Source organism: Lucilia sericata, unplaced genomic scaffold (assembly GCF_015586225.1).
Source record: "Lucilia sericata isolate MDLA Ls3-8-SP2 unplaced genomic scaffold, ASM1558622v1 Contig000031F_arrow, whole genome shotgun sequence".
Lineage (NCBI taxonomy): Eukaryota > Metazoa > Arthropoda > Insecta > Diptera > Calliphoridae > Lucilia > Lucilia sericata.
This window is the reverse complement of record NW_023994069.1, coordinates 822,028-835,086: the sequence shown is the minus strand read 5'-3', so window position 1 is coordinate 835,086 and position 13,059 is coordinate 822,028. Positions and strand designations below refer to the sequence as shown.

The 13,059-nt window shown below is 30.7% G+C and overlaps 1 protein-coding gene across 1 annotated transcript; it reads right to left on the bottom strand.

Moving 5' to 3' along the window:
• Window positions 1–2,607: 2,607 nt before the first annotated feature.
• LOC119611507 (GPI inositol-deacylase) lies at window positions 2,608–8,324 on the bottom strand. Its single transcript, XM_037967117.1, has 17 exons — window positions 8,111–8,324; window positions 7,906–8,052; window positions 7,594–7,669; window positions 7,030–7,523; window positions 6,786–6,965; window positions 6,567–6,731; window positions 6,408–6,502; window positions 6,143–6,293; window positions 5,935–6,073; window positions 5,740–5,869; window positions 5,557–5,682; window positions 5,304–5,497; window positions 3,671–3,857; window positions 3,445–3,595; window positions 3,103–3,383; window positions 2,939–3,043; window positions 2,608–2,872 (listed from the first exon to the last, which is right to left on the bottom strand). The coding sequence occupies exons 1-17, from the start codon at window positions 8,243–8,245 to the stop codon at window positions 2,701–2,703; spliced, it is 2,928 nt and encodes a 975-aa protein (XP_037823045.1). The 5' UTR covers window positions 8,246–8,324; the 3' UTR covers window positions 2,608–2,700.
• Window positions 8,325–13,059: the final 4,735 nt, after the last annotated feature.

Sequence of the window (13,059 nt, the reverse complement as noted above, 5' to 3'; positions counted from 1 at the left end):
TCATATCAAATCGTCAATGGATAGTATTGAGAAAACCTGCGGCTTCTATAGAATTTTAAACCATAAAAATCATGGCGTTGCTCCCTTTAGAGCATTACAAATATATAGATCTTTCATAAGACACAGAATAGAATATGCTATTTCTACTTTTGCCAACATGGGTAAAAACGCATCAAATCTGATCACTAAACATATTAACAACTTCCTAAGACAAGGTCTTGGTCTGCTAAGATCCACACCGAACTACATTCTCTACCATATGGCGGTTGAACTACCTGTCAAATATCGTACCACCCTAATAACAGCTAAGGAAATTACTATAGTTTATTAAACTCACTAGCGGTTCCTATCATGGCGTTATGTTTTTACAACAGGCCAAATAAATCTCAGCTGTTCTTTCACAGTTGAGTAACTTTAAAGTCAAACAAACAATGAAAACTTAAATTAAAAACAAAAAAATGTATTTTGAAGTGTCCATAATTTATACTAATCAATAAATAGAACATTTTAATGTTTATATTTATAAAAATTTTATTAATTTTTTTGCATCAGCTGTTTACACTTTTGCATTTCGTACTTAAGATTAAACCACCTCCATTGGGCGCTTAAACTTGAAACAAAATCAACTAATTGAGTACTCAAAAACATCTTTCGAGGATTAATTTTAATTTAATCACTAATCTTTCACCTAAAGATTGGCCCTAAAAGATTGTTTTATCGCTCTATGCCATAGAGTCTATGGAGATCTTTGAAATTTACAAACTTTAGTCCTACCGTCTGCAAACATTTCTGATTGCTGCATATAATTTGATGTATGTATGTACTTCGAATATGTTATTTGTAGTGACTTTTCTACAACTCTTTCCTCACTATTAACTGGGTTTTCATTTGTAAGGAAATACTTGGTTTATAAAATCGAAAAATATGTAATTACATTTTTGTTTAATTTGTTTACGTTTGTAAAGCATGACATCAATTAGTTTTTGCTGGGATACTAAGTAAGACCAATTCTCACACATGGATCAATTATATGGTGGCCTATAATGAATACATGCAATCATGCATTGTATTTTGTGAAAGTAAATAGTCGTTACATTGAGCATATCAGGGCACGAATACTGAGACTGCTACTGAGACAATGTGTAAGATTATTGGGGTGGCTTCAAATTAGACTTAATCGGAATGAACAACTAAGAATTTATGAAACTGGACACTACAATTATTAGAGACTTTAACTGTAATGATATCAGGAGGGTTATATACATACATAAATATGTGTATACAGATAGATGGCTCTAAGAAATTGTTCATGTATTCATATTTTTTACAAAATTTAGACTGTGTCTAGTCTTGGACTGAATGATAAATGTAGCATATTTGAAGCTGAAATCTTAGCAGTGACCGATGCAGTAAGAATTATGCATATATGTACATGTATATAATACCAATAATTAATGCTATAAAGGTACTGTGAAACAGAAGTATTAGATCTAACGGACATAACTAAAAGCGTTGCGTAACATCTAATTTGTTTTCATAACATGTTTATGGGACTCAACGCTTTTATTTAAGTATGGCCGTAAGGTAGTCAGCCGTCAGTGCTACAGGTTCTCAAAGAACAACACGCATTGAAACTGTGTTGGGTAGCCTGGGTATGATAATATACTAGGGAGCGAAACAACATATGAACTGCGGATATGGGAAAAGAAACCTTATTAGCAACATATAAAACGATTGACCATTTAGTGGTTAATTATGCTGCTCTAGTGGAGAAACAATCAAAGCTACCTAAGAACTGTAACGGGCTGCTTACTAATAAACTCGGAACATCATCTACACGAGAAAACAAAGTTTCTGACAGTCAAAGAATACAATGTAATATTAACAGAACAATACCTTCTGGGATGTAATCGGAGGAGTCAACCTAACTTAAATATCACACAGTTGGGAGCACCCCTGAGGCAGATCTGGACGGTTCTTCATATATACAAGGAAAACATAAGTAATTACATATGTATGTATGTATGTCCATTGTATCAGACCTCGTATTATGAAGCTTTGAACGACATTCATATAAACGTCACTAAATGTCGTACTTAAAGATTGCCCACCGCCAGGATAGAGCAACAGGCTTGATGCCTATTGGTCGCTCATAGACCGTGCCGTCCCTAACGAATGTCTAACTTATGGTCAAGGTCCACATAATTTTCATTACATAATAAAATGCTTAACCAATCCCACTTCACTCTGTACAATGATGCTGAAAAAGATTATTGTATAGTTTTAGATTTTACAACACGAGCTAGAGCAAACATGGATGTGAAGGCTGCAGTAACTAACTATTATCCTTGGTTTGACTTCACTTAGCAAAATATAAAGGATACATTTAATATAGAGTCGGATACACTAACGAATCTTATCAAATTCTTTTAGATGTACGTGATAGTCCTTTCAGGAACCATGGAAGGAATAATAGTAATAGCACCACATTGGGTCAAATTACATCCGAATGTTCTCGCTAATTTTGCCAGTTCACCATATAAAATAAACTTACACAACCTAACCTAGAGATTAGTTTAACAGATTTCAAATTCAAAAATATATTAGTATATTCAACAAAAATACAATTTATTAACGAAAACTATAAAAATACAAAGACTAGACATATTAATAATACATTAACCAATTTCGTTGCAACATTCAAAATTGAATTCCAAACCAAAGCATCAAACGGCGCGTTATCTCTTGCAACGCAACAATGACATAGATAAATGCAATTATGTAATTCAAACGATATAGGTTCTCTTGACAATAGATAATGCACAAACAGGCACAAAAGTACAGTACAACCGCAACAACACGATAACCAGAACTTAAAAAAAAAGAAAAATGTACAAATATTTCAGGTTCAGCTCATATCCAAAAATAGTTTACTTACGATTTATGTGGTGCATTTAATTGTAATAATATGCTTAAACAAGAAAGCACAACAATTGTGGATATTAAAAATGGATCGGGAAGATTTTCACCAACATGACCCAAACTATTAGAGGAAATAATTGATGAAGAAAAAGTATTTGCAAGATTATATTTAATACTCACTAATGGGACTTTATCCATGCAATTGAAAGGCCAAAATTTAATGCTGACGTTATGACGAGTAATAATAGCATTGTTATGTGAAAGGGAAAATTTTCTAGTCCTTGGAAGTAATCATTTGATTCCTGATTTTCATGTTCATGTTGTGCTTCTGCAGCGGGAACTATAGTTTGATCGGAATTTATCTGTTTTGGATCATTTCTGCTTGTGCGTAACTTTCGAAAGAGTCCAGTTGCTTTTTCCCATGCCCAATTTTCCAAATAATCCTTATATGCATTAGATAACTAAAAAAATATACATAAATAATTAATCTAAGGATTTTCCACAGATATTTTGAATACATACCAAAATGAAATAAAATACTGACGCCAATATAAGAGCAATGCCACTACATGTTGCAAATGCTATAGATATAAATAAGACTCCAAAAGTCAAAGGTAAAGTTGAAATAATTTGGACCAAAACATCAGACGATGTCACCGATATTCGAGTTATTCTACAAATATAAAGCAATAATTTTATTATTATTATTTTTTTTTTTAATTATCAGACAGCATATACCATTTCTTACCTAAGAGCAATTTTCATAAGAATATTTCCATTAAATGTTAAAATTGTCCAAATTGTAAAAACCAAAATAATTGACGCGACAATAGCAGTACTATGTATTATAATTGATACATAAAACGAATATTCCGTTTTATCAAACGTTGGCAAGAATTTAACTGGTAGCAACAACTTTTTTAATAGACGACAACCTTAAAATAAATTTATATTTTTTGAAGTATTAGAAGGACTTAACATTATTATACTTTGGGTTTAACAAACTTTTTTTAAATATGGTAAAAAATTAGTGGTGGACTAGCAACATTGTGAATAGAAAAGTCTCAGCAAAAAAATAAATAAAGTTGTTCAAAAAGAAGGGAGGATATTTTCATGATTTATTTGCGTATAATAAAATAGGAGGAGAACGAGTAGAGGAAGCATTTACATTCTAAAATTTAGATTCAAGATTACTTTCGGAATCAGCATTGATTGTAGCCCAATTCAGCCATAAAAAGAGCAACAAACTGGCTCTGGTATCATAGGAAATCGAAAAGAGATATCCTAATCTTTACTGACAGTCAAGCTGCAAAACCCAGTTGAAAGTGAGGAAAGAGTTGTAGAAAAATCACTACAAATAACATATTCGAAGTACATCAAATTCAGATTAAAAACCAATGAAATTTACATAAGCATGTCATTGAAAGAATGCGGTCTATTTTTGACATCCAAATATGTATTGGATTTTTACTGCTTCTCAAAATAAGATTAGATGTAGTCCAAAGTTGTCAAAAATGAACAACATCCCTCCAATGAAACGCTAATGTAAAATTCATAGGTTTCGGGTTACTAGTTGTGATGAAAATACTACATCTTTTTCCACAAATTTTTTTGCTAATCATAGGGTAAATTTTGTTATTGTAATTGCTTGTTTATAAGAACAAAGCAGAGCAACACGTTACGGATGAAACTGCTTCAAACATGAAATTAAGCATGTAGGTCCCGGAGTGAGGAGAACCTATAAAATTGGACATTTTGGTAATTTTTCGTTCGTCAAAATGTACTTTTTGAGTTTTTTATATTGAACCTAGAAACATGATATGAAGCACGTAGGGCCCTGAGTAAGTGATAACCTATAAAAGGGATTTTTTTTTGGTAATTTTTCGGAAATTTATGGAAAATTCAAAAAAAGTATTTTTTGAATTTCCCATAATATTGAACCTAGAAACATGAAATTGTGCATTTAGGGCCCGGAGAAGATGATCACCTATAAAAGGGACGTTTTCGTTCTTCAGAAGGTTCTCTTTGAATTTTCTATAATATTGAACCTAAGTAGAAATATGAAATTAAGCATGTAGAACCCGGAATAAGTGAGAACCTATAAAAGGTTACTTTTTAGTTCTTCAACATATATTTTTAATAATATTGAATGTAGAAACATAAAACATCTTAATCAAACATTAAAATCTATAAAAGGCTACTTTCTGGTACTTTTTCGTTTTCCTACTGGTATTTTTTGACTTTGATTTTTTGTAATAAAATACGTACTGACAGTTTTTGTTTAACACACTATGGTGAAGGGTGTATAAGATTCGGCACAGCCGAATATAGAACTCTTACTTGTTTCAGAATTATTTGTAGCAGACAGACTTCATACATACCTGTTATAATGTACAATGATTTGCATTGAAAAAATCCTGCATATGGTTTAACAAATAGTGTGTTTTCTGCACTTTGAAATTTAACAATTTGATTTCTTAGTACCACGAAGAGAACTGCTGTTAGATGAGCTGGAATCCAATGATAGAATTCTTGGACAATTTTAGACATAGTTCCAGCAATTGAAAATTTATAACTATTTAAATATAAACATGTAAATAGTAATTTTACAGTTTTAGTAATATTCAAAACTACCTTATCTGATAACGACATACGGGATCCAAAAATAATTCCAAAGACACTGGATTTTCTGAAGTATTATAGTGAATTGGCGCTGACATGGGCACATTTACATAAATACTTTTTTCTCTAGATAGTTGTCTACAAACATGTGAGGTTATTATATAGTTTTATTTGAAATTATATAAATATACTTACGTTATATGACTATATCTTTCATAACCACGTGCCCAAGGTATACAAAGTTTGGTGGCTACATTAAAATCCTTATCTCCACAACCAATCGGCTCAATATCAAACTGTAGTGTTGGAAAAGGTTCGTCTAAGCCTAACAATTTAAACAGTGTTCATATTAATTTGTAACTATTTAGAATGTTTTCAATATTCATGTACCTTCAATGGAAATTTCGTAATGTATGTTACCATAGACGGTTTCATTTATTATGGTTTTTCGATCAAACGAAAACCAGCGTGGAGCTTTGATAATAAAAGTTCTTTCCTTTTTGTTGTAGACATCTAATTTAAATGTTATCTAAAGGGGATTATATTATTTTTTTTATTCAGACACTTCATGTGTATATGAGAAAATATATAAACTTACTGGTTTATTAGTTGGTAAGAATCTTATCATAATATGTGTCCATTGTGGATTATATTTATTTAAATGTTGTAAATCGATTAAAACCATTGAACGAATATTATCATGTGAAGCTACGTTTTGAATATTATGAGAAAGTGATGATCCCTTATCACTGCATAGAAACAGAAATTTACATTAAGAAATTACTAAATTTAAATTTACATTCAAAACTTTTAAAAACCCAGTAAATAAATAAAATTATGATAAATTAACATTTAAAACTTACCATTTAATAATGTTGCTATTGGTAACATTAGTTGCTGTACAGCCATAAATCCAATCTGTTAGTTCATCGTAACTATTGATTTCTATGAAAATTTTCTAAGTTTTTATAATAAAATAAATAATAAAAGCTTCTTTTTTGTTAGAAATCTGCAACGTTTACCTTATATTGTTTATATTTTGAAATAGGCAACATGTGATTATACCCAGCACGCAGGCCGTTTTTAAATAGTTTCCTATAAACAATTTTGGAATCTTCGTGCCATGTAGCATCAATGGTAGATTTTGGAAAATAAATTTCATTTGATTTATATTTATTTAAAGGTTTCTATAAAACAATAAAACTAGAAAATGAAAGTTAAGATGAATTGCAATTACTTACTACAAAATAGTTAATTGCGTTTTGCATACGGAGAGATTTGTCATCAACAAAGAAAACATTTTTATTTTTGTCAATATTTGATATACCAAATATGAAACGATTCACTACCATCACCAATTGAAGACACCAGACGGCTGATAAATGATCACAACTTAACCAAACTTTTGGTATTGAAGGTGTCTTTATTATAAAGATTGAATAATAACTTGAATCTTACTGAAAAAATATTTGAAATGATACATACCATTGCATGAATATCACTGTATTTAGAGGTGGTTAAAGCATCGCGTACCAAAAGATCTCGATTACCACCTCCTATAGATATCATTAAAACATTATCCAAACGTTGTGACTCATTTTTATTTAGCGGTATGCGATGATTATAATTTGTACAAACATTTGTGTCAATATTTGGCACATACGAAACTCTTTTATCGGATAAATAACGATCACTGTATGCATAAAACTCATTTAATTTTGAATCAAAATCTACTACTGGTTTATCGAGAGGCGTAGATATAAAAATAATTGTATTAATGTATGGTGCTATATCTGTTTCCTCCAGTACAGCTTGAGCTACCTTTCCTCCCATTGAATGTCCAATGATGATTACCTGCTTTTTAATATTTGATGATTTTTTATATAAATTTTGTACCGCCAAAATAGAAAGTCGTAGAAACTGCTTTTGGTTTTCCAAATACCCTCCATATAATCCAGAAAGCTGTTCTTCATAATTAACTACAAAAAGTTAATGTGACCATGATTAAAATAAATAAAATTACATTTATAAGTTAGATTTAAAACTTACTGGTAAAATAATCCAAATGAATGCCGCGTTCATTATCCATACCCTTTCTTAGTGCAACTGATGCCAGAGACCGTACCTTAGAAAAACAATAATTAATAGTTTTACTTAATATGGGATTTATTGGCAAAATGACGAAATAAAATATAAACTCGGCAATCATACTTTCCTTTTGGAAGGTGTATAACTTTAACCTCAGAGAGACACAGCTTAGAGCTTACCGATATTGGTAAAGTGTTCAAGAGGATATTTCAAATTGTAAAAAATAATCCCATACATCCTATTGCCCCTAATGTATGTTTCTTTATAACTTACTTGTTTATAAGAACCAGCATTTCCTGGTACAAAAATTACAGGTGCTCCATTTAAGACTAAATTATTGACATCTTTCTGCAATCTTCCTTCGTAATAATAGTACAATCCATAATGATTATATTGTTTATTTTCGTCAAAAGTTACTTTCTATAAAAAGAATATTTTAAAAATTATGTCCATTTTGTGTTGTATAATTTAGTGATACCGAAAATTGTGGAACTCCAAACATATAAGTCATGCGACATGCATTTTCCTCAACTTCAAGAAATATGTGGCGTATTCCATATAAAAAGGCTCCAAACGATATTATAATCGCAAAAATAAAGAAATTTTTAAACATTTCTTTATTTTGTTTGTTTACAATTTGCAATTTTTTTTAACCGAAGTAAACAAAAAAAAATTAAACAGATGTTCTTATGCTGCCAGATTTACAGAAATATAAATGTTATAATTTAGAAACACCCTGTGTATATCAGTAATAGTTATTTATTTAAAAGTAAATGTTCGTAACACCACTCAAAAAAAAGCTAAATTGATCATAATATATAAACAAACATAATACTAAAAGTCTAGTCTATAGTCCAGTCTGTATGTAGTTTATTGTCTAGTTTAATGTCTAATCTATAGACTAGTATAATCTAGTCTATATTATAAATGGATTAAGGGAGAGATTTACTTTAGACCATCGAAAGATTAAAAGTTAAATCTTTATTCTTTACTACTCAGGAATCAATATGACCTACAATTAATATTGTTCCAAGACAGATTTATGATCATCGACTAAACTTTATTCATAAAATTCTACTATTTGAAGTAAAAGAAATATAAAACTTAATAATCGACATTATATATGAGAGCGACAAAAAACATACATTGGATTAGTGGAATTAATTATTGATTTTGAGTTTAATCTGGAATTCAATTCATTATCCAATAAAAATCTAATAAAAATGAATTCTATTTAAAATTAACTCACTTTTAGTTTTAACTTTTTAAATCTTTCTTTAATTCAAAAGACTAATACTTTGTATTTACATACCAATAAATAAATTTCTAAAAGAATCTATTTTATATAGGAAACAATTTAATTGAATGATCATTAATATTTCTTATATTTTAAAAATATAAGAAATATTTGGCCTCCGGTAGGTTAGTGGTTAGTGTTCTAGTCTGGTAGACCGGAGGTGGTGGGTTCGATTCCCACCTGAGGCACTGGTTAAGGAGCACACAACAGGCCCGATAGAGGCCTAGGTGTATTTCTTCGGATTTGATGTATATACATCCTCCTTTCAAACTAACTAACTAAAAATATTTTTAGTTGAATTTTAAATGTAAAGAATATTTATAAATAATAAAAAAAATCATTCAAATTAAATATTTGTTTTAAACTGAATGGTTTAAATAAAATATTGAATTCAAGCGTATTTTTGTTAACTATTGAATTATAATTCCAAATAATTTCATTAAATAACTGTTTTAACTATATCGAAAGCTTAAAAATTTTATTTACTGAATTTAATCTCAGGAAATTAAATTAAAATTAATTCGTCGTCGCTGCAATTGTATTTGACTAATACTACTCAAGGTATATTTATTTTATAAGGTAGTGTTAAGGGCGAATTCAAAAAAACTTGGGCGAATCGAAATACAACACTGTACAGTATTTGTTTTTGTTTAGGCGAATTCTGGTGTAGGCACAATGTCAAAAACAGCTGATTTATAATATGAGGCGAATTTGTAAAAATTAAAAAAAAAAAGTTGTTTGTAAATAAAAGATTTTTTGAAATATAATAAAATTGTTAAAATTCTTCGTAAGTAGCCAAAGAATTTGTCCAGCGTTTAGAAAGTTGTTTAATGATTTTCCCTATTAGGAACACTCTTCGGTCTAGACAAGAAAATGCTAAAATAACGTTTGTCGGCTGATCAGTGGAAGGCTTGTTTGCAGCAGAAGGACATTAAAAAATGTCCCACCTCCAGCCTCCACTTTCTTCCCACATATTTTGCAACAACGCATTGTTTTTTTTTTTAATTTCACAATAATAACACTTTTATCACTCACAATTTTTCACAATTTGATTATAAATTTAGTTTTACTTTTAAAAGCACACTTTTAAATGTCAAATTAAAAATATAAACAAACTTTGACATTTTGCATACATTAACCAAACGTAAACAAAGTTTGACATTAACTCTACACCGCGGCGAAAAAACATGAATGTGAGCAAAAAATAGTCAGCTGTTTTGTTAACACTACCTTATAAAATAAATATACCTTGATACTACTCATATCTTATTTCGTTCGATGTGGCAGCACCTAATATCTATAGTTTCCAGTATTATTAAAATATAATTTTAAACGATCTAGAAGATTAAAAAATGTAAGTAATGGTGTTAATTAATTATTTATTTGTCTGTAAAGAACGTCTTTTCAAGAAAGAGGAGGCATCATGATGGTCTCCTGGAAGAATGCCCACATATATACCTCCCTAGTCACCTAGGCGGGTGGTGGCCGGTCGGCTAGTGGTGACATGGTATATTATCACCTAGAGGCAATGGACGGAAGCTGATTGCCGTATTCAGGGGGTATCCTTGGGATACATACCATTGATCTCAGCAGAATCACTACCATACACCCATAATAGAGCGCGATGTCTGTCTGGTGTGCCTTTCAGTGAAGCTCTTGTTGTCTCCAAACACTATGGTGGCCGAATATTTACAAGAAACAATTGTTAAGCCGCCTTTTATACAAATTTATAGCTTTGTAGAGAATGTCTTCACGGACCTAGAGGATATAACCTGGCTAGGTATGTAGATGTTGTTTGGCCAAATATTGGTACTAACCATTGTGGGCTTTATGTCGACTTTAGGTCCCTTATAGTTGTCACACTATACCAAATAAGCATTCTTGCTAGAATTAAAGTTTAAAACAAGTTTAATTCCAGTCAAACATACAAATTTCAAGTGTTGAAATACACTTTAATTCAATAGCATTCTCCAGTGAAAACGAAACTTGAATTCAAGTCGAACATTACAATGTTTTTACAGTATAATTCAATGCACGAAATCTATATACATAATCTTCTATATATATAAAATTCTAACGTTACTGACTGACTGACTGACTGACTGATTCATCATCGCACAGCCTAAACGGTTGAAGCTAAAGAGTTGAAATTTGGACAGGAGGTTGGTCTCCCGCCAAATAGATCCACTAAGACGGGATTTTTGGAAATTCGAAAGTTTAGGGGGTAAAAAAGGGTAAAAACGGGTAAATTCGGTAACCTTATATCTCCTAAACTAGAAAAGATACAAAAACAGTTTAAAGCTTATCGCCGTTCATTTAAAAAATAAACGGACAGGTGTCTGGTACCTTTTTAAAATTCGGCCCCTTTAGGGAATAAACAGGTAAAAACTGTATTTTGGTACTTTTTTCGCACCCCATGTATCTTTTAAACCAGTGCACATTCAAAAAATATTTTTGACTCCTTTATAACTTAACGAAAAAACAAAAATATGAATTTAGTACTTTTTGGATATTCGGACGTTTAAGGGGTTAAAATTGTACCTATTTTTGGTACTTTTTTCATAAAACATTGTTTTTGGTTTATTAACTTATACATATGAATACATAATAACGGGCTCCCACTACGATGTTGCAACTTTTTGGAATAGAATTTTTATTTCGTTAAGTACCAAAAGGGGTAAAAACGGGAAATTTGATTTTATTCAACCAGAATGATCCAATTTAAATAAAATTTTTAAATTTAGAAACACTAAATATCCTAATGGGGTGTTATTTGGAACCCCGGTACCAAGTGATATTTTTTGGTACTTTTCATTCTCCAACTGGTCCTTTTTGAGTTTTCTATGATATTGAAATAGAAACATGAAATTAATAATAAAGGGTCTTTTCGCTACTTTTTCGTTCTACACAGGTACTTTTTTGAGTTTTCTTTAAAATTAAACCTAGAAACATGAAATTAAGCATGTAGAGCTCGAAGTAAATGAGAATCTATAAAATGGGACTTTTTGGTACTTTTTCGTTCTTCAAAAGGTACTTTTTGAATTTTCTATAATATTGAACCTAGAAACATGAAATTAAGCATCTAGAGACCGGAGTAAATGAAAATCTATAAAAGGGGACTTTTTGGTACTTTTTCGTCCTTCGACTGGTACTTTTTGAGTTTTCTATAAAATTTAACCTAAAAACATGAAATTAAACATGTAGAGCCCGGAGTAAATGAGAATCTATAAAAGGGGACTTTTTGGTACTTTTTCGTCCTTCGACTGGTACTTTTTGAGTTTTCTATAAAATTTAACCTAGAAACATGAATTTAAGCATGTAGAGCCCAGAGTAAATGAGAATCTATAATAGGGGACTTTTTGGTACTTTTTCGTCCTTCGACTGGTACTTTTTGAGTTTTCTATAAAATTTAACCTAGAAACATGAAATTAAGCATGTAGAGCCCAGAGTAAATGAGAATCTATAATAGGGGACTTTTTGGTACTTTTTCGTCCTTCGACTGGTACCTTTTGAGTTTTCTATAAAATTTAACCTAGAAACATGAAATTAAGCATGCGGAGGCCTTAGTTAATGAGAATCTATAAAAGGGGACTTTTTGGTACTTTTTCGTTCTTCGACTGGTACTTTTTGATTTTTCTATAAAATTTAACCTAGAAACATGAAATTAAGCATGTAGAGCCCAGAGTAAATGAGAATCTATAAAAGGTGACTTTTTGGTACTTTTTCGTCCTTCGACTGGTACTTTTTGAGTTTTCTATAAAATTTAACCTAGAAACATGAATTTAAGCATGTAGAGCCCAGAGTAAATGAGAATCTATAAAAGGGGACTTTTTGGTACTTTTTCGTCCTTCGACTGGTACTTTTTGAGTTTTCTATAAAATTTAACCTAGAAACATGAAATTAAGCATGTAGAGCCCAGAGTAAATGAGAATCTATAATAGGGGACTTTTTGGTACTTTTTCGTCCTTCGACTGGTACTTTTTGAGTTTTCTGTAAAATTTAACCTAGAAACATGAAATTAAGCATGTAGAGCCCTTAGTAAATGAGAATCTATAAAAGGGGACTTTTTGGTACTTTTTCGTCCTTCGACTGGTACTTTTTGAGTTTTCTATAAAATTTAACCTAGAAAC